Source organism: Carcharodon carcharias, chromosome 5, assembly GCF_017639515.1.
Source record: "Carcharodon carcharias isolate sCarCar2 chromosome 5, sCarCar2.pri, whole genome shotgun sequence".
NCBI classification, from domain to species: domain Eukaryota; kingdom Metazoa; phylum Chordata; class Chondrichthyes; order Lamniformes; family Lamnidae; genus Carcharodon; species Carcharodon carcharias.
The window spans coordinates 101620763-101647266 of NC_054471.1; the positions used below are offsets into that span (position 1 = coordinate 101620763).

Here is a 26504-nt window from a genome sequence, read left to right on the forward strand (position 1 = left end):
GACATTGTTTGATTATCTGCTCCTATCGCTGCTTGCTTGTCCCTACAACCACACCACCCCCCTCCACTGATCTCCCCCCACCCAACCAAGATAAAACAAAACATGCAAAGAAAATGAAACAAAATGAGCACTGAGATTACAGTCTGAAATTATTGAACTTATTGTTGAGCCCTGAAGGCTGTTAAGTACCTAATTGAAAGATGAGGTTCTGGACCCCAAGCTTATGTTGAGCTCCACTGGAACAGTGTAGTAAGTAGGCCGAGTACAGAAATGTCAGTGTGAGAGCAAGGTGGTGAATTAAAATGTCAGTACAATGAAAGCTCAGGGCCATGTGTGCAAACTAAATGGAGGTGTTTCGCCCAGTCTGTGTTTGGTTTCCCCAATTTAGAGGAGATTACTCTATGAGCAGTAAATACTTAAGAGTAGATTGAAAGAAGAATATGTACATCGCAGTTTCACATGGAAGGAGTGTTTGGGGCCTACAACAGTGAGGAGAGAAGAGGTTAAAGGGCTGGTGTTCCATGTCCTATGTTTGCATAGAAAGGTACTGTGGGAAGGGGACAGGGTGTTGGGATGACTCACGGGGTGAGTGTTATGGAAGGAAAGGTCCCATGAGAATGTTATAAAGGGAAAGATGTGTTTTGTGGTGGAATCATGCTGGAGGTGGTGGAAATGGCAGAAAATGATCAGTTGAATACGAAGGCTGGTGGAGTAGAAGGTGAGGACAAGGGGAACCCAATTGTTCTGGGCGGGAAAGGAATGGGTGAAAGCAGAAATGGGAAATGTGTCGAACATAGTCGAGGGCCCTGTCAACCATGGTGGGAGGGAACCTCTGTTAAGGAAAAAGAAGACATGTCAGAAACACTGGTGTGGAAGGTTACAATGTCAGAACAGATGCGACGCAGACAGAGGAACTGGGAGAATGGAATGGAATCCTTACAGAGTGTAGAGTATGAGGAAGTATAATCGGGGTAGCTGTGGGTGTCAGTGGGCTTATAATGAATATTACTTGATAGCTTATTGCCAGAAATGGAGACAAGGAAGTCAAAGAAGAATCAGAAATGGGCCTTGTGAAACTGAGAGAGGAATGAAAATTGGAAGCAGAGTTGATGAAATTTTGATTTGAAGTTTTTTTCAGACTTGTTTTTGCTTGTTTTAAGGTGGACTATGCAACGAGGTAAAGCACTGGGCTTTCTGCTTTGGAAGCAGGTTCATATCTGGTCCTCTCAGCCCATGGCTTTTATACTAAATTAATTTTGGCAATACCCAAGTTCCCAGTGGGTATGTGCTCATAGCACCAAACTGCTCTGAATGTGACACTGATTGAAGACAGGATAGTTGGTCAGGGATATGAAAAATTGTCACATTGGTACAGTAATGCATGCTGTTCTGAGGGTGGAGCTGTGGCTTATTGTTTAGCCACAGTGGAAAAAGTTCTGCTTTACATTTGACAATGCTATACCTGACCCAGGAACCCTCAATATTGAAATTGGCTGCCTGAAATAGAAAACATTCCACTCGTCATTACCAACATCTGTCAACTTGACAAACATAAAATCCACAAAAATATGCAGTAAAATCATAGAAAGTTTATGGCACAGATGTAAGCCGCTTGGTCCATCCTGTCTGCGCTGGCTGAAAAAGACGAGTCCCCAGCCTTATCCCACTTTCCAGCCTTTCGCCTGTAGCCCTGTAGGTTACACCACTTCAGGTGCACGTCCTGGTACCTTTTAAATGAGATGAGGTTTTCTGCCTCAACCACCCTTTCAGGCAGTGAGTTCCAGACCTTGACCACCCTATGGGTGAAAAAAGAATCCTCATCTCCCCTCTAACCCTTCTACCAATCACTTTAAATCTATGCCCCCTAGCCATTGACCTCTCTGCTAAAGTAAATAGGCCCTTCTCATCCACTCCTCTCACAATTTTGCACATCTCAGTTAAAACTTCCCTCAGGATCCTCTGTTCCAAAGAAGCCCAGCCTATCCAATCTTTCTTCAATTTTCCAGTCCGGGCAGCATCCTTGTAAAGCTCCTCTGTATGCTCTCTAGTGGAATTATGTCCTTCCTGTAATGAGGTGACCAGAACTGCACACACAATTCAAATTGTTGCCTAGTATTTTATATAGTTCCGGCTTAACCTCTCTGCTCTTATATTCTATGCCTCAGCTAATAAACAAAAGGATTGCATATGCCTTGTTAACCACCTTATCGACCTGACCTGCTACCTTCAGGGATCTGTGCACATTCACTCCAAGATCCCTCACTTCCTCCATACCTCTCAGTATCCTCCCATTTGTTGTGTATTCCTTTGTTTTCCTTCCCAAATGTGTCACCTCACACTTCTCTGGGTTGAACTCAAGTGCCACTTTTCTGCCCACCTGACCAGCCCATTGATGGAAAATGGATTTTTAAGTTGATCACCAGTTTCACCTCAGGCTTGCTGTGGCCTGTTATGAACAATAATAGGGGCTTTTAGATTTGTTTCTTACTCTGAGGGATATTTCAGCCAGATTAGCTATGAAGGGGCATCAGTTATTCTTTTGTATTATGCAGTGATCTAACCATATACATTGTTTTAGCTGTTAATAAATTCCAGTTAAAGCTGCTTTGCTGGACAGGATTTTATGTTTTGTGTCAGGTCCCCAACATTGGAGTCAGAAGTGGCTCCTGATCTCGCAGCATGTTGAGAGCAGAAACTGGCATTGATTTTGCCTAGATTGGATAATTAATGGTCAAAAAACACACTCACCATCCAATTAAGGATGATGGGTGGGCTCTCGTGGCTGGATGGCCAAAAGGAGGCCCTCCAGCACGGAAGGAGCTGCAAACTGCCAGAGCAGGTAAGAGAGAGAGGGAGCCTCCATCTTGAAATTAGGCACCTGCTGACCTCCATATCTCCATTCCCACCGCCATAGCAAGGTGAAAATCCTGTCCTCTGTTTCATTATTTTGATATTGGATGATGATGAATTTTCAAAATAGCATCTTGTACTTTATTTTAATGATTTTTTTCTGATTTAACATTCCCACAGTGTACTGCTTGACAAATTATATAGAATATAGAGCACAAGAGCCCAGCTTGTCTATACTTCACCCAAACCAACTCCCATCCCTCTTCATCGAACTCTTATCAGCATAATCCTCTGTTCCTTTGCTCCTCTTGTGTTTATCTTGCTTTGCCTTAAATGCATCAGTGCTATTCGTCTCAACTGCTTCATGTGACAGCAAGTTCCACATTCTAATCAATGCCAGGATAAAGAGTTTCCACCTGAATTTTCTATTGGATTTATTGCTGACTATCTGATATTTATGGTCCCCTAGTTTTGGAACCCAGATTAATATCAAATTCAATCACTATCTGAATTGTTTCTTGATATTTCAAAACTGTTCAAACAATTTTACAGCTTTCACAATGTTTGTATTTTTTAAGTACAGCATCATTTTTGGAACAGTATGATCTTGGACCCAGAGTGTGCTGAATGCACTGTGAAATTGTGTTTTGTGGGTTGCTGCTGTTAATGGTCACAGAGTGCTTTTCATACATTCTTTGACTGAATGTGGTAGTAAGGACCATTGAAACAGCAGTTGCAATACCACTTTCAGGTCATTGTAAAATGTCCTCAGGTGTCCACATTCATATCATTTACAGTTCAGGTCTCCAGCTGACTTCCAGGCAGACTAAAGATAAGCAATGTGAGGCACTGCCCAGGAAGCTGTCATACAGCATTTGGGTTCAAATCTAGTGCAGTGTAACTCCAATCCAAATAAGATTAGGAATTTCTCAGGTGGTCTGTTAAATCTCCCGGCCTTTATAAGCATACCACTGAATCTTTGTAATTAATGAAACTGCCTACTCACTCCTATTATTCAAGAATAGCTGCCGGGGAAGACGAGCTTTGTGCATGCTTTCATAGAGCGAGGCGCAACCAGGTGCAGCCTGTACTGTCAGACGGGACTTGTAGCTGTGTCCACCATGCAGTTATATATCTCCGTTCAGTAGAGTTATGTAACAACAGCATTATGAAATTTATTTAAAAGGGCAATACTGTCCTAAAAAAACCCTTGGCAAACTTTCTTTACTTGCTTAAAAAGACCCAAAATGATGATCAGGAATCCACTCAAATGCATGACAGAACCTTATGATTGTGACGGAAGAAGGTCTCTGAATTCTCACTCTTGTTCCTCTCCAGGCACATTTTTACAAAGACATTGAGCTTTATTGGATATCGCTTGAAGTTATATTTCTCAACTTGCACGTTGGAAAATTGTAGTTACAAGCTTTCAATATCAGGGATGTTTTAGTTTACATTATGCACAGCACCATGAATATTTGAGGACCCTAATCTTATCAGTCATTTACTGTAACTTATGTGCATCAAATAAGTTTAATTTGCTGTTATACTTTTCACATATTTAAATATTCTTTGTATTACATATGACTGTGGCCCAACTAATATAGTGGGACATATCACATGGTGATGCTGCAGTAATTCCACTATAGTGTTTCTTTCAGTGAGTCCGAGATTTTCCTTTTGTGCCAAGTAGCATTACCAAGGACACTGACTTATCAGCATTGAGGATACGAATTGAGAAGAGTGTCCCAATCTGGCAGTAGGGATAGGGCCTCAGAATCTAGCAATATTTTCAGAACAGAGGAGCAAGGAAGTCCCAAGGTTCCAGGAGGGGGAGATTCTGGAAACAATGAGTTAAGTCCTGGGACCACTGGGGAGGGGGTTTCTGGTAACTGGCAGCAATGGGCGGAGTTGACCTGTGCAGGAAGAGGGCCAAAGAAAATGGGAGCCAATCCTCACTTTTGAACTGGTTTACAACCACAATCTCATTTCCTACAATTAGCGTCCTCCTTGTGATTCTGCTCATGCCTCAAATCACTTGAAAGTAATTATTTTGCTTCTTAAAATGTATGGGCAGATATCACAAGACTGTGGATGCACTCCCATCCTATGCCAGATATGTCTAAACATAAAATACATCCTTTAGCGCACTACTAATGAGTTTAGTGACTTCAATTTCCATACATAAAAAGTTACTGCATGAAGCATGAATCCAAAATTAATTATTTATGCAAATTCAAAGCATTTACATAGAAAAATTCCTGTGTCTCAGAATGATTCAGAAAAGAGAATTTTTATCAACTGAATACATATGCAACCAAATAAAGAGACAAACAGCTAAAAGAATAATCAATTCTCGATAAGCCATTTGTTTTCTGACCATAAACAAAGAAATTGCAGACATAGCCTGTAAGAACTGATGTGAATCTGAGCACTTCATGACACAAATTTAAAAAAAAAATTCAAATATCAAAGCGAGAATTAAAAACAATGGCTTTGGATATCTGTTAATCACAAGTTGTTGGATTGCTATAGTGCTTGCTGGACACCAGGCCAGCCAGTTAGCACAAAGGGTCAAGCGGTTAACCCATCTCTTTGAGTTGGATCTACTCCGAGAATCTTGAATTCTCCAATTAATTTGCCTGCCTGCCATTTTTCTAGTTGCAACTAATGCCAACTCGCACGCAGACCCCAGCAAGGAACTAGTTCAAAAACAACCTGTGGCATTTTATATATTGGAACTCCTTTATAAGATTCTGACATCCAGATGAAATTGACTCAGCAGCAATGTCTGATGAAATAATCTTTACACATAATTTACTCAAAGCATTTTAAAGGATCAATTAAAAAGGGTGCAGAATCTAAAATCAGATCATTTTTCAGTATCTGATTGCATTTTCCTAATCTTCCTAATTTCAATTATAAATTTTCCATTGATTCAGCTGCGGTTCCCTTTAAATGTGCAATTGCTTGTGTGTTGGGATTTGTGCCGGCAAAATATGCCATCTCAAGACTTTTGCATGCAATTGGATCTAAACTTTGCAAAATGTGTATTGAATGCACATATACTAATATCGCTCTGCTCCCACTTCTGGTGATTGCTGTCCATACCTATATTGTTCACACTCCACTCCAGCAGTTCTCATCCTGATGACTTGTTGATTAGGGGATTATATTTAGCACCCATAATTTTTTGGCAAAGTAATTCAATGACAGTAATTCTCGGAGGTGCTTTTAAACTCTAAGGTCAGTGGGAACCAGATTTTTGGGGCCCGATTTAACTCATTCAAAGTGTTTAAATCGGGCCCATGGGAAATTAAAATTGCACAAGTTAACTACTTAATCTAAAATTGATGGGCTCAGATTCTCCTGAGAAAGCAGTGAGGAAACCCACCCAAAATCAATGAGCCTTTAATGATCTCTGCACATCAGGTCCCAGTAATGTCATTGGGAGCTGACAGCAATTTCTCACTAGGTGGCATGAATGGGAAGTGACAGTAAGCTTGCAGGCCTGCAGCTCCCTGAGGCAGCAGTCTCTCGCAGCGCTCACCCACGCCCACTGTGACGTTGCTGCCCACCCTCTTCCCGCCCCCACCCTGGCAGTGCCAGTGTGAAATTGCAGTCAGGGGCCAATCATGGTCGGTGGTCCGTTTCCAGGCCACTCTCTGGACTGCCGATTACGTGCCCGATGACCAAAAAATTCAGACCCTGATGTTTAAAAACTCCAGGTTTCATTTCTGGAGCATTAAGTTTCTATCTGCTGCTCAGGCAGCCTAAAACAAGCTCAGAGTTAAAAATCGGGGGACTTGGATTTTGCTGCTGTCCTTTTGTTTGCCAGTGCTAAGTAACAGTACCTCCAGAGCAAATGAAACCCTATGGCTTTTATTTATTTACTAACCATACTTTTTATCCATTATAGTGGTGGTCTTCCCAAGGGTAGCTCCTCTGCTCATTTCTCCACATCTTGCAATCCTGCACTTCCCTGTTCCTGAAGGATCCTCCACCTGTAAGCTGCCATTGTTCCTCAAGGTTTTCATTCTTTCTGCCATCACCATTGAAAATTTGCTCCTTTGACCATTGGGCATGGTTCGGAACCCTGCACAAGGGACCTTTTCCTAGGCCTGAGGAATAAGGGCAGGGATGACCACCCGCTGAGGCCTCAGATGACCCCATTACCCTATTTTGTCTATTATTAACTCTATTTTAGCCATTGTAGAGAATATACATAGCTGTGTGATTAAAACAATCATCATCTTGTAAAGTGTTTGTGATTCTTTCTAACGCATGTTTCACAACTGATGCACTTTGACTACCTTAAAAAAAAATCGGGAAGTTTGTCAGGTTCAAACTAAATTTAAATTGCATCTTTTGTTTCAGCAATCAGTTGTGGTATTCCCAAAACTCCTGGAAATGGCTCGGTCTTTGGCAGAGATTATAGCACGGGCAGCAAGGTCAACTACCGGTGCAGTGAGGGTTTCACACTGGAATCTAGTCAACAAGCAACAGCTGTTTGCAGAGAAGATGGAGTATGGAGTAATAATTGGAAGACTCCGCAATGTAAACGTGAGTTTCTATACATGTTATATGATGTATCTATATTTTTGAGTGGAATGTGTGCAGCTCTTCTATAATGTTTGCTCTAGATCATCTAACAGAATAATTTATCGTCAAAATTATTTCTAACTAGATGGATTCAAGATGACCTGTTTCCAGTGAAATAATCAATGCAACACTTAGTGTTTCTTTTTCTCATACCTTTGAAAACGCACTGAAAAACCAGATGCCTCTTCTAGCTTTCTATTTTGACAAAGGTGCCTTTAATTTGCAGCTCCCTTAGTGTTGGGATATATCTACCTGAAGATTTTGTGCCTATGCAACCCATTGTGTGTAAATGTGGGTTCTCCATAAGTGTGGAAGATCTTTCAAATCCTTATTTTAATGTATCCCTTTCAGGTAGTTCAGATGCAACATCTAAAACTGGGACAGTTACTTAAATCTCAGGAAAGTCTATTCCTATTTAAGCAGATATATTTAAAAAAGAAAGATGTGCATTCACATAGTGCCTTGCACAACTACCAAGCACCCCACTGAAGTAAAAATGCAGTCACTGTAGTAACATAGGAAACACGGCAGCCAATTTGCACACAGCAAACTCCCACAAACAGCAATGTGATCATGAGCAATATAGCCAGCTAGCAGCAAATTAGGCTGGATCACATACATCCATATTGGGTCCTGCTTTTGTCTGTTAAAACTATACACTGTTCCATGATCATCCTGGAAGGTAAAGATAACCACACAGCACCACCTGCTCACCCCTCCCATCTCCAGCTTCTTTTCTCTACTGCAGACCGTCCTCTTAAAGTCCTCTCCTTCACTCTCATCTCCAAAAATAACTGCGAGCAACTCATGAACTTCTTTGTTACCAAAATTGAGACTATCCATTCAGATGTCCCTCCTGCGTCCCACCCTTCCTTTGGCCCACCAGGCCAAACTTCGCCTAAAGGCCCACCCTGCCTGAACCCTGAACTCGCATCTTTCTCCAGTTTCCCTCCTTTCTCCTCTCATACCTCCTCTGAGTTCATCTTGTCCATAAGACTCATCTCCTTCTCCCTAGACTGTTTTCCCACCAAACCTCCACTCCTGGCCCCCATGTTAGCTGATATCATTAATAGATCTCTTTCTTCAGGTGTTGCCCCTCTCACATTTAAGTCTGCTGTCATCATCCCTTCCCGCAGAAAACTAACTCTTGATTCTCATCCTTACATACTATTGACTAATCTCCAACCTCCCTTCCTTCAAAGTCCTTGAATCTGCAATCTCCTCCCAAATCCACTCCTAGCTTTCCTGGAACTCCATGTTTGAATCCCTCCAATTAGGTTTCTGCTACAGTACCGAAAAGTTCTTATCAAAGTCAAAAATGACACCCCATGTGACTGTGATAAAGATAAACTGTCCCTCCTCACCCTTCTCGACCTGTCTGCAGCCTTTGATATGGTTAACCATATCATTCTCCTCCAGTGCCTCTCCACTGTTGTGTACCTAGATGACACTGCTCCTACTTGGTTCCATTCTTATCTATTTATTCGTAACAAGAGAATTGCCATCAATGGCTTCTCTTCCTGCTCCCATATCAATACCTTTGATGGTCCCCAAGCATGTATCCATCTACAAGATGCACTGCAGGAATTCACCAAGTCTACTTCGACAGCACCTTCCAAACTCACGACCATTACTATCTAGAAGGACAAGGGCAGCAGACACATGAGAACACCACCATCTGAAAGTTCCCCTCCAAGCCACTCACCATCTTGACTTGGAAATATGTCACCATTCTTTCACTGTAGCTGGGTCAAAATCCTGGAACTCCCTTCCTAACAGCATTGTGCGTGTACCTGCACCACATGGACTGAAGCAGTTCAAGAAGGCAGCTCACCACTACCTTCTCAAGGGCAACTAGGGATGGGCAATAAATGCTGGTCCAGCCAGCGAAGCCCACATCCCCTGAATGAATAAAAAAAAAATTGCTGTACCGCTAATGACTGTGCCTTCAATAGTCTAAACTCCAATCCCTGGAATCCCCTACACTGCCGCATCTCACTACCTTGCTTTCCTCCTTTGAGACTCTCCTTAAAAGCTACGTCTTTGACCAAGCTTTTGATCCTCTGACCTAATATCTCCTCATGTGGCACAATGTCATTTCATTTCACATTGCACCTGTGAAATGCCTTAAGACATTTTATCACCTTTAAAGGTGTTATATAAATATAGGTTTTTGTTGTTGATCTGTTTTTGTGATATTGATTGAGGGATAAATATTGGTCAGGGGATATCTCCTCTGCTGTTCTTCAAAATAGTGCCAAGGGATGTTTTACATCTACCTAAGAGAGCAGACAGAGGCTTGGTTTAATGTTTTATCTGAAAGACTGCATCTCTAGCAGTGAAGTACTCTCTCAATACTGCACTGGAGTGCCCATCTGGATTGTTGTGTTCAAGTTCAGGGGACTTCTGACTCAACTGAGAATGCTATCAACTGAGCTACAGCTGATACTTCATATTTAAATATTATATACTATTGTATAGATGCATATTGTATTATATTATATTTTTTATTATGTTATAATATAGATATTGCATATAAATAATGAGATGTATCGAAAATAATTCAGACAAAAGTGACTAGGATGATTCATGCCGCAGGTGAAAATATTATGCAGAAGTGCTCAAGTGGCTAATCTTATTTTCTTTAGGAAAGGCCTGATGATCTTTAAAATCATGACAAGTGCAGATAATGTTGAATTAAGCATACTATCCAATTTGCATGTGTAGAAGTGAAAGTCACAGTACCATACACAAAGATCAAGCAAGATTTGAAAGAAAAGATCTTTGTTGTGTAGGATAGGATAGTGCACAACACAATATATTTCCAAAGAAGGTTTTGAATCAGATCCATCAAGTCTGTAGATTCAAGGTTTTAGAAATGCTACTAGAGCTGGTGGATATATTTTTCCCACAGTGTTACATAAAAGATCTTGATCTTTTTAAAACAATGCTAAGTTATGTTAAGGGTTCTCTACTGTTTGACAAACTCCTTTGATACCCAGCTGTCATGTGATGTTTGCCCACAATGCTTTTTGCAAAAACGAGAAGTTAGATGGGCTTTGTAACTTAATCTGTAGGGATGCCTAACATTACTTCAATTGTATCGGAAAGAAAACATGCATGAGATTCTGAAGACCTGAACAGGGAATGCAAACGTTGAAGACTCAAATTTGGTGGTGCATTTCTGTGGGATCACAATGTCATACTTCCCCCGAAAAACTTTCATTTTTATATGATACTTTCAGGTTATTAGTTCAGGCCTCTCGACAACTCATCCAGTAAAACAATCACTATGCTACTGTTACTTAGAGCAATATGCATTGCATAGAAATTAAAATAGGGCAACTGTGCGCAATAATTCATAACGAGGAGCCAAGTGTAACGGGGACAATTGAAAAGTGGCTACATAAAGATCAGAACTGGCAGTTAAATATTGCAAGGCAGATTTTGCTGAAAATGTGACATCTGATTGGTGCACACTAGTAAACATATTCAAATTGGTCAGAAAATTATAGTAAGAAATAGATAGTCTGTAAATCCATGGATGCATGTTCCCAAACCCTCCAAGGTGGCAGGGCAAATTGATAAGGAAGCTATAAAGGCATGTTGAGTTGACTTTGTAAATAAGGCATTCACATCAACTTTCCCCACAATGGATGGGGAATCAGATTGGTTCCCCATCTCCGTGGAGCAGGTAGCCAATCATACTGCTTAAGACCCCAACTGGGAGCAATTTTATGGCCTTGAATGGCAGCGGAGCAGCCGCCTGCCACTTGTAGAGCTGGCAGCTCAATGAAAGTGGCAACCCGCAGCAGGTTGGGGTGGCGGGGGGGTGAGTGGGCATTGAATCTGGATGTGCCATGGCTCATTGATGGACCAAATAGTATGAAAGACCACAATCATGGCTGATTCCATTCCAGCCCTCCATTCCGATGGACCTGCTGGCCTGAATCAATTTTATTTCTTCACTGCTGTATAAGGTACGAAGATCACCACCATGTTGAGATGCCCTCATGATACCTAACTTGCATCACCAGTGCCTACCTATCCCAATAGAGGGCTACCGAGGATCCAGAGCTACCGGCACTCTGGGCATGCAGCATCAACAACGCGGGTGGAGCTGGCCAATTTGAAGTCTGCTTCCTGGAAGATTGATGATCTTGTCTTGCTGCTGGCAAGTGAGAGCTCAGGACCCCAATTCTGTCCTGATGATGGGCACCTAAAGCTTGCTGGAAAATCCAGTCTAAATGGTTCTAATTGTGAATTACCACAAATTGCTGCTTTCCAGTCAATTTGGCAAAATAGCAACTTGTGCTTAACCTCCATGTGATTTTCATCAAGTTGATGGATTTTCACATTAATTGTCCATTAAGCTTGAGACAGGAAGTTAAATCTAGTAATTAACAGCATTAAGTCAACCTCTATTACCCAGAAAGTGAACATTTAGAAATGCGGTGTTTCATTCTTTCAGGTTGTGAATAGTTTTAGCAGTTTTTAAAAACGGCAGATCTTAAATTTTCATTTTCTTTTACGTTTCCTGGCCGCCTTTCTACTCTCTCTCTTAGCTGAAATGTTCTTTCACTCCCATTATTTTCTTTTTTATACTCTTTTCTGAAACTAAAGAAAAAGGCACACCTTAAGTATGTAGAGAGTAAAAGAGAGAATGACAAAAGAGAATAAGAATAGGTTAGGAAATACGTTTAAAAATAATAGGAACGCACAGAGGAATAACAAATTAAATTATCAAGGAATAAAGAAAAAGAAATCATTAAAGTATTCTACAGACACAGGAATAACAAAATAAACATCAGGACAGGGACAGCACCACTACGAGATGGGGAATAAATGGGTGATTTTCAGATTGGCAGGTTGGAACTGGTGGCTTAGCACAAGGATCAGCTATTTGCAATCTATATTAATGACTAGATGAAGGGACTGAGGGTAATGTATCCAAATTTGCTGACAGTACAAAGTTAAGTCAAAAGTAAATTGTAAGGAGGTTGCAAAAAGGTATAGGTTGGTTAAGTGAGTGGACAAGAACACAACAGATCAGATCTAATCTGGAGAAGTTTGGAATTATCCACTTTTGTGGGCAAAATAGAAAAGTACAATATTCTTTAAATGGTGAGAGAGTGGGAAATGTTGGTATACAGAGGGACCTGGGTGCCCTTGTACATGAATCACAGAACATTAGCATGAAGGTACAGCAATTATGAAGGTAAATTGTATGTTAGCCTTTATGATTGGAATTTAAGACTAAAGGAGTCCTGCTGCAATTATGTCAGGCCTTGGCAAGACCACACCTGGAGTAAAGTTTACAGTTTCGGTTTCTTTACCTAAGAAAATACATACTTTCCATAGAGGGGGTGTGTCAATGGTTTACTAGATGAATTCCTGCGATTCGACAATTCGGAAATCTCTACCGCAGAAAACTGAGGATGCTCGATTGTTGAAATTATTCAAGACTGAAATGGATGTATTTTTGAATACAAATGGAATCAGAGGGTTTAGGGATTGTGCAGGAAGGTAGAACTGAGGTAGAAGATCAGCCATGATATTTGTTAATGGCTGAACAGGCTTGAAGGGCTGAAAAGCCTACTCTTGCTTTCTGTCATTATGTTCTGATGTATGTGATAAACTCACAGGTAATGAAAGCAAAATGGCAGAAATACTGAATGTTTACTTTGTCTCAGTATTTACTAGGGACATATATATGTATAAGAATTTGTGAGAAAAGGGATTAGTACTAGAGGACCGGTGGACATCATTGGTGGAATTTTATGCTGGCGGGATTTAACAGTCCTGTTGAAGTCAATGGACTTTGGAACGGCTCGCTGCATTTTGCGTCCCCACCCCCGCCACAATGGGGCTGTAAAACTCTGCCCCCAAATGTAATTCCTATATTTAAACAGGGAGATAGAACAAATCTAAGGAACTATAGATCATCAGTTTAACATCAGTAGTAGCTAAAATTATGGAATACTGAAAGATGTATTAAGAAATGTATGTAGAAACTGAAAATAGAATAAAGAATAGTCAAAATGGATTATACAAGGGAAGATCAACCCCACTGAATTCTCTGAATAAGTAACAGAAAGCCTAGGCAAGGGAAATGTAATAGATGTAATATATTTGGTTGTTCAGAAGATCGGTGACATAGTAAACTCATCAATAAAACCAGAGCCCAAAGTGACACGACAAAAAGCATAATAAAAGAAAAACTTGCATTTTTATGGCACATTTCACAACCACAGGACGTCCCAAAGCACTTTACTTTCAATGAAGCACTTTTTGGAAGTGCAGCCATTGTGGTACTGTCGAAAACAGTTAGCAAGCTTGCTACAAAACATAAATTGATCGTAGGGGTTAAACTACTCAATTGGGCAAAAGGCGGGAAGTGGCCTCAAGATCAAAATGGGGCTACAGTTATTCACAATTTATTGAAACAATTTGGACTTAGAAATCAACAATTTTCAGGTGATACTAATTGATACTAATTAAAGCCAAGAATGACTGTGAGAAATTACAAGAAGAAATTAATAAACCTGTAGAATGGTTGTGCAATTGGCAAATGAATTTCAGTATACATAGATGTAAGATGAGGCATTTTGGTAGGAAGGATCAGGAGGGCGCACAGTGCTTGGATGAAAATAATCTGAATGGGGTAGAAGATAAAGATCAGAGATGAGGTACAAATTCACAAATCATTAAAAGAAACTCACAACTTAATGAGATCCTTCAAAAAATACAAACAATGCACTGTGTTTTATTTCTACAGGGATAGAATTGAATAAAAGAAGTTATGTGAAACTATTGTGTACAGTTCTGGCCTCCTCCGCACCATAAAAAATGTATATGAAGGCACTAGAGAAAGTAAAAAATAAATTTACAAAGATGATGTCATAACTGATGGTTATACTGATCAGAAAAAAATGACTCATAGGTTGGGTCTCTTTTGTGAAAAGAGAAAACTAAGAGATGACCTGATAGAGGTTTTTAAGAATATGGAAATTTTTGACAGGGTACACTCAGAGAAAGATGGTTAGGATTTTACGATCCCTCCTGCCTGGTGGGATATTACAGTCCTGCCAAACTGAATGGAGATGTAAATGGCTCATGGCATCCAGTGGGGGGAAGACATGCCACGCGCGGGGTCATAAAATCCTGGCCAATATTTCCACTTTTATGGTTGATCAAAACTAGGAACCATAATTTTATAACAGTCACTAATAAATCCAACAAGGAGTTCAGGAGAAGTTTCTTCACTGAAAGATTGGTAAGAACTCGAAACTCACGGCAAGAAGTAATTGAGGCAAATAGCATGGATGCATCAAAAGAAAATTGGATAAACACATGAGGGAGAAAGAAATAAAAGGTTATGCAGATAGGCTGAAATTTTCCATTGCCCCCAATTCAAGTTGGCACTCGTTGCCTTGTCTGACCCTTTGAATTCATACTGCCTCAATTCATACTTGCACTCTTTTACCCTTCCCGAAGCACTTATTGCTGCACTCTCTTTTGACTGCTAGCTTCTATCCTTTCACTTACACTTTCATTTCTGCCCTTACCTCTCCCCTGAATGCCACTCATACTCAGATGCTGCTGGTAAGGGAAAAGTTTCCAGCTGCTATATACTGTACATTGGAACTCCTGGCCTTGTGAAAATTCCCGCATACATTGTTCAACATATGCAATTCCTTCCAAATGGCAGCAGCACTTATATTGGGATATCACTGAGGGGAACTGGGCCTTGACAGACTACCTATCAGTGCAAAGCACCAACAGGTTTATTTATGTACCTGAACTCTTTCCTCTTCAATAACTGACCTTGATTCAGATCCCCAACTCCTCAAGTTCAGTATATCAATGTACATAGAGCTGTTTAGATGACTAGTACTCCATGGACTGCATGTCATGGTCAGCAAGGAAACAATGACACTCACTGCTGACCTCAAAGAAAGCTGCTCACAAAGATCTAGCAATCTTCGTGGCATGGATTTCCCGTTTCTCAATATCAATTTGAATCAGGCACCAAGTCAAAGGGATCTCCAGGCATCCACCACACTGGTGTTGTCAGCTGGGCTAAGCAGCCAATCGCATGAAACCACTGATTTCCTTCACTTTTAATTTTAAATTTTAGAGATAGCAAAATAAACGATCGGAAAATATACATGGGATTAAGATAGAAGCTTAAATATCGTCAACTTTAAAAAAAAAATAGATATTTTAAAAATGCGGAATTATTTTTCTCATAATGAAGAAATTTGGCATTCAATAAATATTAGAATGGCCACATTTGCCGCTACCACAACTGCAGGGGGCATATTCATCAGACATGCAGTGGCAGTCCCTGTGCTGCGATGTCATCGCCAGCGACACCACGGATAACTGCCTGCATCAAAGAATAGGACCATCCATAATAATGAGCAATGTAAAGATACTTAAACAAGTGCAGCATCAGTAAAATATGTTTTTTCACCATGATTAAAGATTGCAGTTTTCACAGAAAATTGAAACCCAAAATACCAGTTAAAAATCCTGGGATCGCACTTGCAATTTGCTCGTCACCCTGCTTGCTGCCTCACTGACTACCCTGTTCCCAACCTCTCACTGCCTCCTTCCCGCTCACCGCCCTGCTCACTCGCTGTCTACTGATGGCGAGTAGGGAGGTGAGCGAAGAGGCCAAGGGTTGGGAGCAGGGGCAACGAGCGAAGAGGCCAAGGGTTGGGAGTGGGAGCAGTGAGCAAAGAGGCCAAGGATTGGGAGTGGGGGCAGCGACGAAGAGGCCAAGGGTTGGGAGCAGGCCAGTGAGCAAAGAGGCCAAGATTTGGGAGCAGGGGCAGCGGCGGGGTGGCAAATGAAGCAGCAAGTGAAACAATGATTGGGGCAGAGAGCAAGTGCTGAGTGGGGTGGCAAGCCGGGTGAGCAAGTGGGCGGTGAGCGTTCAACGGGCACACAACAATGAGATCTACAGCATGAGGATTGCACCTACAGGTGGATTGGGTGCTAACTTCTTATTCCAAGCATACAATGATGACATCAGTGACACCGATTTCCTATTCCTGTGAGGTTGCAACAGATAGTGTCTTAAAATACTCTTTCAGGACCAGCGAGGCTCTTTTGCAATAATTATGAGCTTAGCACATTGTTAAAAACCTGGTTTTTACAACTCATTAAACAAGGTGTGTAATTTTTGAGGGTTCCTTCAGCGAGACTGAAAATGTAAGAGTGGAGGTTCTTGTCAGTTCAATGATTTCTAATTGATTGCGCTCCAAGGGGAAGCTAAAAGCACACCCTCTGCAGAAATGTAGAATCACTGACATCAACTTTTGAATTTCCACACTTAACTGCGCACCTGGAGATTGCAGAAGTCACTGTTAGTTTCAGAGGAGTAATGAATGCAAAAGGCAACCATTTCACCATGATTACTTCTGCAAAACACGGGCCAACATTGTGCCTGACAAATCAGCTAAGAGGCTGCAGCTGCTGGAAAGGCAGGCCCTTAAAATGAGGTAAAGGGAATGGGAGATGAGGTCAGTCATCTTCAAATGGTTCATAACAGATTAGCGCCATGGACAGGTTGGCAGACAAATTTTATTCCTTTACCCAGATAGGAAGCATGTTTGTTTATCAGCATAATTAAGAAACTGCCATAGAAATCAGCCCCTCAGAAATCAGATTCTCTCCATTTTTGTTCATGAGTCATTATCCATGGTGAAAGATATTCTCCCATTCTTCTTCAAATTGGAAATTTGGACCTGAGGGCCATTCACTTTCTTCCCTCCCCAAGGAAAATTGCTCAATATTTTGTGATGTTTTATGACCCAAGAAGAGTAAGAGAAAATTTCAGCTTTAAAGACAAGGTAACTTTTCAGCGTGATGCTTCCTTGCACTGCCTTGGACAGCATGGGTTTTACATTTTCAGACTACCTGCCAAGGACAAGATAGGGAATCAAACTAAGTAAATAAAATGGCTACATTACAAATTTAAATTAATTCGGGCTGTTTAAAAGTGATAATTGAATGGCCTAAGCATTTGTAACCCCACATGATTCTTGAAAGGAGCCCATGATTTTGAATTGTTAATCTGGACATTAATGTGTTTTAAATTCACTGGCGAAATGTGATTACATCATTTACTTTAGCTAAGTGTGTTCTAACATGATAATGACATTTTCCAGTTGTTTGACAATTTTATTTAATTGGAAAATGAAGAGTTGAAAGGCTATAAGCAGTAAATCTAGAAGCAGCAATAGGTGCATACTGCTTTTACACAAAATGCAGCTGCAAAATCCCATTTGACAGGAATTCAAAAGCAAGGTGAAACCTACATCAAATCCAGACTTTAAATTGAGGGAGTTAATGGAAAAAACCTTTAGAAACTAACCTTTCCTATTTCAGGCCTGCCATAGAAAGTACTTAATTAGTTTGCATATTAACTATCTATTCATCCACTTTATCTGTCCCCTATTCCTCATCAAAGTAGGCAACAAATAACATCGAGTTCTGCTTCTCTGCAGCAATTTACATTCTGTTCCTTGTGCAGATTATTCATTCAACATGCTGGGAAAAATGTCTAAATCAGTCCTGTCGGAGGAAATATGGGCAGAATTTTAACTGCCAAGGGAATGAGGTGCACGTGGGTACTTAAATCCCCTAAAACTGACGCTGAGTCAGGATACCAACATTACCCTGTCCACTTTGGGTCTTGCCCAGGAGTGTGTGTGGGTATAGGGAACCCACTTGGATAAGTGATTGTCATGTGCAAATATGACAGTAATTGGTGTTTTAATCAACTAATTTGGCTCTAACAGTAAGTGTGCCTATTTCCAATCTGTCACCAACTCACCAGGGTCAACCAAGTGAGCACACAACGGGAACAGCACCTTTGACAAAACTGACAAGCCGGGATGGCTTTGAAAAGTGAAATTGCAGAGCTCCAGCTGCACTCAGGTGAGAGGATGATGCCCACTTCTGAGCTTGTGCTCTCATTGTTTGACTGGTTGTTGCCAACTTCTTGCAAGTCAATTCACTTGTCTTGCATTCCATTCATCTTGAGCCACACTTTCTTGCTGTCAGCTCTACCTTGCCTCTGATGTGGAACAAGAGGATCAGCAACAGGTCGACAGACAGTGGATGCACTTTCTCGACCTGTTAGCATCAGTAAGGCAGGAGGCTCAGGATGTTACTTCAGGTAATTGCTTACATCTACAGCTTCCTGGACCAAGATTTCCTTCCCAGTGGGTGGGTACGCCAGTGGCCGACAAGGTGGCTGTTTCCAGACGGTCGTCCACACTGTGATTCAATCCTGGCCTCTCTGCCTCTCCATGAGGTTGGTCACTCTCTCCTGCAAGCAAAGAAAGAAAAGAAACGCTTGTATTTACAGAGCATCAGTCATGACCAGCGGTTGCCTCAAAGCTCTTTACATCCACTGAAGTACTTTTGAAGTGTTGGCACTGTTGTCGTGTAGAAAAACAGAGAGCTATGGGTGCCACTGGTTCATGTGGTGAGGGAGGAAGGTCAACATTTGTGGAGGGTAACTGTGAGGCATGGGTGGGAGAGGCCATAGGCTGAGGGTGAGTGTGAGTATTGGCTGTTCGGATGGGGATATGAGGAGGTGCCTGGAGAGAGAGGAATGAGTGGAGCTGCAAGATATGTTGGCCTGAGGAGTGTTATGCAGAAGAATGTTGGGAAAAGCAGAATGTAGGGGCACCTCAAAGTGGCACCTTCCTGCCCTCCTGAGGTCCTGAATTTTCTAGCTGTGCAAGTTACTGTTTAGACAGACCACACTCCTGCTGCTGACTTCCTCGACCTTTTCCATACACCTGCTTGGTTGAAGAGGCTGTCCTTTTCCTCCCGTTCGTGGGAGAGCTCACACTCACTGCAGCTCCTCAGATGCTGTAGCAGGATCTCTGGATAAGAGTGAGAGACCTGGGGAGCAGCTTTCCCAGTATCCTCTCCATTCCTGTGGTTTCTGTAGCATTAGGAACCCATGTCCAGCTCAGCAAGTTCAACTCTAGCCTTTGATTAAAAATCCTTCCTTTGACAGATTTAGTTTGCCAAACCACCAATTCTCTCATTGGTAAAGCTGAAAGGAAATCTGGAAGCAGGATACTCGCACTATGGCTTAGTTCAAGCAAGCCTGCTCAGTGGGTTCCTCATCTGCTACAGGTCCTGTCATTTTAGACTGGAATTTTGAACTGAAAATTCCAGATATCAGTTAAATAGAATAGTTGTGCAATGTGCTCATCAGAAAGAAAAGTCCTTGAGGTGTTCATGGACAGATATACAAAGGCGTCAATCCAGTATTCGATTATAGTAGAAGGCAAATAATTTACCAGGCTGAATTAGCAGGAAGACAGAGTACAAATTCAAAGAGGGTTGTATCACTGTATATGCAGCATATCCCTCGATCTGCTATTAACATTAAGGCTAGAGACCAAGCCTGGCTCAAGAAGCAAGTTTGAGAGCATGCCGGGACAGCTCCAGACATGCTTAAGAATGAGGTACCAACCTGGTGAAGCTACACCTTAGGACTACAAAAAATGTTCAACAGTGGAAGCAGCATGCTATAGACAGAGCTAAGTGATCCCATGACTAATGAATCAGTTCAAAGCTCTGCAGTTCTGCTTTTTTCAGCCATGGATGGCGGTGGACAATTAAGCAATAGGAAGATGAGGCCCCATGAACAACCCTATCCTGAATGAAGGGGGAGCTGAGCACATTGGTGCAAAAAACAAGATGGAAGCATTTGCAACCATCTTCAGCCAGTTTATGTTAGTCACCATCATTACAGATACGAGTTGTAAGTCAATTAAATTCATTCTAGGTTATCAAGAAATGGCTGAGGACACTGGATACAGCAATAGCTATGGGCCCTGATAACTTCCCACCAGCAGCACTGAAGATTTGTGCTCCAGAAGTAGCTGTGTCCCAAGCCAAGCTATTCCAGTACAGCTACAACACTGACATCTACCTGATAAGGTGAAAAATTGCCCAGCTATGTCTTGTGTACAAAAAAAAAGGACAAATAGAATCTGGCCAATGAACGTCCTATTAGTCTATTCTCAATCAAAGCAATGGTAGGTGTCATTGAAAATGTTACCCATTGGCACTTACTCACCAAAGTTCAGTTTCGGTTCCTGACCTCATTACAGCCTTGGTCCAAAGATAGACAAAGAGCTACATTCTGAAGGTGAGGTGAAAATGACTGCCCTTGGCATCAATGGTATATTACCAAGCGTGACATCAAGGAGTCCTAGCAAAATTGAAGTCAATGGAAATTAGAGGGAAAACTCTTCACCATCTGAAATCATATCTAGCACAAAGGAATATGGTTGTGCTGTTTGGAGGTTAATTATCTCATTCCCAGAACACCAGTGCAGGAGATCCTCAGGCCAGTGCCCTAGCCCAGCCATCTTCAACTCCTTCATCAGTGACCTTCCCTCCATCATAATGTCAGATGTGAGAATATTCACTGATGATTAACCAATGTTCAGCACCATTCTTAACTCAGCAGATAATGAAGTAATCAGCTTCTACATGCATCAAAGCTGAGCAACATTTGGGCTGATAAGTTGCAAGTAACATACGCACCACACAAATGCCATCAATAACCATCTCCAGCAAGAAAAAATCGAACCATCTCCCCTTGCCATTCAGTAGCATTACCATTGCTGAATCCCCCCACCACCAACATCCTGGGGGTTACCATTGACCAGAAACTGAACTGGAATAGCTATAGAATTGGCTGCTGCAAGAGCAGGTCAGAGACTGGGAATTCTGGGGCATGTAACCTCATTTACTGACTCGCCAAAGCCTGTCCATCATCTACAAGGTACAAACCAGGAATGTGATGGAATACTTTCCACTGGCCTAACTGACTGTGCTTCCAACAACACTCAGGAGCTTAACATGATCCAGGACAAAACAGTCAGCTTGATTGGCATCCCATCGACCACCTTAGGTGTTCATTCCCACCGTTACCAGTGCACAGTGGCACCATCGACAAGAAGATGCACTCTAACAGCTCATCAATGCTTCTCCACAAGCTATACCATCTAGAAGAATAAGGGCAGCAGGCACATGGGAAAAGTAGCATCTGAGTTACCCTGCAAGGTAGACAACATCCTAACTTGGAATTACATCTCTGTTCCTTCACTCTTTCTGGGTCCAGACCCTGAAACTGCCTTCCTCCACCCTATCACTGACTTTCTTGTGTGTTCTTCCTGTCTCTACCCCACCACCGCACAGCTCCCTCTTTCACTGGCTCAGAACCTATTACATTTCCATTCCTCTTCAGCTCTGATGAAAGGTCATTTTGACCTGAAATTTAAACTCTCTCTCTCCACAGATACTTCCTGTCCTGTGGAGTATTTCCAGCAGTTTTATTTTTATTTCAGATCTCCAGCATCCACAGCATTTTGCTTTTGTAATGGCTTTGGAATCTTTGCAGTCATTGTTTTCTAGTTGATGTTAAATTATAGCCTCTGGTTACTATTCAACATTAATTCTATTTCTCAGTTCTATATTTGGGTAATAATCTTTGTAAGGGAATAAATCATTTGGATTAAATGACATTCAAATCATACTTTTGCACTTCCGATTAGATTAGGTTGTAGAAAATGCAGTTATACAATAAAGACACACAAGTGCTGCCTAATAGAAATGAATTACTGCCGGAGTTTTTTCTGCTATACTTTGCTGCATTTGCATCTATTTCCAATCATCTTTGACATGATTTATTACTCTTATGTGACAACTATCTTATCCATAATTCAGCAGACAAGAGGTAACGGATTTCTTCATTAAAAGTACTAACTTTTCTGACCTCGGTGTATTCAGTGGAACACTTTTTTTTAATGTGTTCCTTAGCTGGAGGGGATATTGTCAAACATGCTCACTGTAAAATTAAATGATATTTTACAATCCTTTGGTTTGATGAGTTTTTGTTGCTTCAGTTTGTTGTTCATCCATTATCATGATGTCACTTAGGTTTCATAAGCACTTTGGGACATCCTGAGCTTGTGAAAGTGGCTATGTAAATGCAAGTCTTTCTTTTATTTATGTTTTTGTCCAGTATGTAGCCAGTAAAATATTGAGGCACTGCAGCCTAATTGGCTTTGGTATGTAAGCTATTTTGATCTTGTTCAATTATACTGTAAACTGATATGGCAGCAGACTATTATGTCTAAGGACATCATTATATTAAGTTTTATTCCAGTATATTTATTATCATTTCTGTTCTTCTGCCCCGTCTTATATTGATATTTTCCTGTGTGCCCTTTAACTCAACCACTGCCAGCCTCTTTCTAATTCCTTACCTTTACTATAACCCAAATTATACTGTCATTACTCCACAAACAATTGCATCATATACACTCCACTGTTTAAATAAACTTCTCTGAATCACCATAACCCATTTATCCAACTATCAGATCACTAGTATATTTAGTACCTGACTGTGTTTCTTTGCATAGATATGACTGTTACTTTAATTGATTAATTCATCTTCAGTTTGAATCACTGGTGAAATTTTAACCTGAAGAGGCAGGTGGGCTTCTGTGTGGGTGGTAAGTTAAAAGACCAGAGGCTGCTGGTGTGTCAGGAAGCTGGCAGTAATCCTCTGTCTTCCACCTTTCACATGTGGCAATCAAGATGGTGCCCTCAGATTATCCAGGAGTATTCAACCAAGACCATCCACTCCATTAATGTTCAGCAGGACTGCAAGCATTGAAAGATCATTATACATATTTGTGCAAGATACCCAGAGAGATTTCAGGAGGTGTTCATTCTGCACCAGTCAAATCTTCGACAGATAATTACACTTCAAAGTAGAGTCAATGGATATCTTCTTGGCAACAAGGGTTACCATCTAAGGATGTGGCTGATGACAGCACTGAGGAGCCCTACCAGTGATACCCTGAAAACTTAAAACACAAGCACGAGAGTTATCTTTGAAAATGTGATTCAGGCCCCTGGATAGATCTGGGACATCCATCTGTATGCAGCAGTAGCCATTTCCAAAATGGTAGTGGTCTTCCACACCTTGCAAAACATTGTACAGCAGCGAGGACTGAAGCTACAACAGAAGGAAGATGATGTGTTCTCTGCATCTTTAGAGGAGGAGCCTGATGTGGTGACGGCACTGGTAGCTGCTCCCTTAGCTGCCAGGATGGATTGATTGAGGCATGGTTCAATTAATCTGAGCAGCGTGTCCTTCTGGCATGCCAACTCACTGTGGCACATCACCCAGCTCTGCCCATCTCTTCCTCCTGCCCCAGCACAAAGCAGTCCTACAATCAAGAATCCATCCCTCTCTCAGACACCTTGTCTTCTACTCCGTTCATCATATTGGCAGAGGGCTGCTTGGAAAGGCAGGCAAAAATAGGGAGGATGGGAAAAAGAAGCTTTGAACTAATGTTTAAGGTTCATAACCATTAAACAAAAATGTGGCAATTTGATATAGTATTAAATATCCAAGTGAATACGCTCGTGCAACAACAAGTCATTTTTCTTATTTTCACTATGGTGCAACCTTGGAAGTTTCAGCAGAGCTTGAGGCAGCTTGTTTCTCTGTTCTGAATACCCAGATGCTCTTTGCCAACATCAGGAGAGCATGAATTTTTTGTGAGGAACCCACAAAAGATTGCCTGACTATGTACATTGAGTCAAGAGTTGTGATTCCATCTGCACCAATGGATTGTGTTTCCCTTCAGGCTGAGACATAAACTGCATCAGAATATCAACTGTGTTTAAATGAAATCACTGAACTTTAATGCAACCACAAAATCAAGCAGTACAATAAGCAATAGAAAATGGCTGCAAATACATGGGAAAGGGCTCTCAAACACCAGAGTGTAATAACATATAATGGCGTGACCTCTTTCTTTTTTTCCTTCCATGTATATCAAATTCCCTTCTTGATAACTAACAATGCCAGAAATGAACTCTCAAGTGAACAAAGAATACAAGTCATAAATGTTCTTTCTGAGGAATCTGGTTGACCCATTTGCTTACATAAAGTTTATGAGACCTGACGCAGTTGGATGCTCCATTGACTGTGAAGGCCTAAGATATCATGACACTCATGTTAGAGGCAAGTTCCTTCAATCTCTCTCCAGTAATGCGTAGTGCAGCTGGAAATGCTAACACAAACTGATGCATTTTCTTCTGCTGCTTCATTATAGCACTCTTCATCGATGACTAGCTCCTTTCCTGAAGGTTCAGCATCTGTACCCAGCCGAGAACTCTCCACTGCTTTTTCTGCCTCCATTTCCTGCTTTTGCACATTTGTATTGTGTGCTTCACCATGTGACAACCAACTTATCTGTCTTATTGGCCTTACCAAAGTATGTATATCCCTGAGCTGTTCGTGGATGTGCATGTGGTGTAAGATAGGGCATCTTCAGAATGAGTGACTTCCTCTGAAGTGTCATCATCCTTCTGCAGCATTTCCCCCTGAGTGATACTTGCAGGAGCTTTGGGAGACGAAAGATATGAATTAGAACTGTCATGGTGATGGGGTTCAAAGTCATTATTTTGTAGATCATCATATTTCAGTGGCTGCTGATACCAAGTTAATGTGAGTGAGTTTTGTGAGCCATGATTGTGTGATATATTTTAATTCTGTGGCATGTAGCTCTCCAAAGGCTACGCATACTGAGACCCAGATTATCCACTGTGCCACCGTCTCTGCAGCTATCAAGATGGAAATGACTGGATGTCCATTTCCGATTCTCTGCCTCTCCCTATGTTCTGTGCTCTCTTCTGCAAGGAGAGAAAGAAGAGATCTGTGAATTTGAAAAGTGGAATGTTTTGAGAGAATGGAACAACAATGCTAATGGAAGGTCACTGTGAGGCATAATGGTGACTTGAAAATAAGATGAGGCAGAATTACAGTGGTGGCTAGCCAGATGGGAATGTGAGGAAGTGCTTTGACATAGAGGTTGGGTGCACCTCCATTGGTATGAGGTGTGATGTTCAGGAGAAGACTGTGTGAAAGGCAAAATGAGAGGGTTTGTACTAGAATGTGCCATTCTGCTCTATCTTTCCTGCTCTTGCAGCTCTATAATTAGGAACATAGCACCTACTGATCTTCTTTGCCACTTCTAGTCATGCCTGTGTGGTAATTATAGTTTTGATAAACATAGGACTGTAGCTTTAAGAATAACCCTGTCTTGTAAGATCGCTTGATCTGTGTAAACCAATGGGTTAGCAGTGTGGGGAACCTCGAGGATGGAGTTCTTTTTTTGTTGTAGAGTTGAATGCACTCATGTAGTTGCTGCTGCTGTCTTGTAAGTAAAGTTAAATGTGTCCACCAAGAAAAATTATCTGGAAGATGAACTCTCTAACAAACAGGCAATGAGGATAATTCAGATCCAGTGCTGTACCTTGCCCAGTGATTGTGAGTATCTAAGATAATTAAAAAGAAAGGAAGATATACTCATCCGAGATGCCACAGTTTGACAGAATCGATCCCTTTGAACCAGCCACAAAGGCCTAATCTCATTATATAGATTGTATTGCATTCTTCTTTCAAGCCAACAAAATCATGGGAGAGGAAAAGAGGAGAGCGATTCTCCTGAATATTTGTGGGAGAAAGACCTACAATTTAATTCAAAGCTTGACAGCCCCCAGTACCGCTGATTTGAAGACCTTTAGTGAATTAGTAGACCATGTTAAGCGACATTTTCAACCAGAGCCCTCAGTCATAATGCAGAGGTTCAGGTTCAATTCATGGAATAGAGCCCTAAGGGAGACCACTGCCACCTACGTGGCAAAATTAAAACAACTAACGGAATACTGTGATTTTGGTGAAACCTGAATGATATACTCAGGGATCGTTTGGTCTGTGGCATGCGGGAGGATGCTATTCAGCGAAGATTGCTGGCTGAAGAGGATTTTGATTTTAACAAAACATTAGAAATAGCGCTTGCGGTGGAAAGTGCAGTAACCAATTCACAAGCAATTCAAGGACCGCAAAATGGCGCCATTTAAATTTTCAGGAAGGCAGAGGTGCAGCAGAATCAGCTGCGGGCCCGCCGACCTGT

The 26504-nt window shown here is 41.4% G+C and overlaps 1 protein-coding gene across 1 annotated transcript in view; it reads left to right on the plus strand.

Moving 5' to 3' along the window:
- LOC121278286 (CUB and sushi domain-containing protein 1-like) overlaps nucleotides 1–26504 on the plus strand; it is an 844854-nt gene that overhangs the window by 671707 nt on the left and 146643 nt on the right. Inside the window, exon 41 of the mRNA XM_041188558.1 lies at nucleotides 7228–7413. Coding sequence (XP_041044492.1) covers nucleotides 7228–7413 — 186 coding nt within the window. The remainder of the gene's footprint in view (nucleotides 1–7227; nucleotides 7414–26504) is intronic.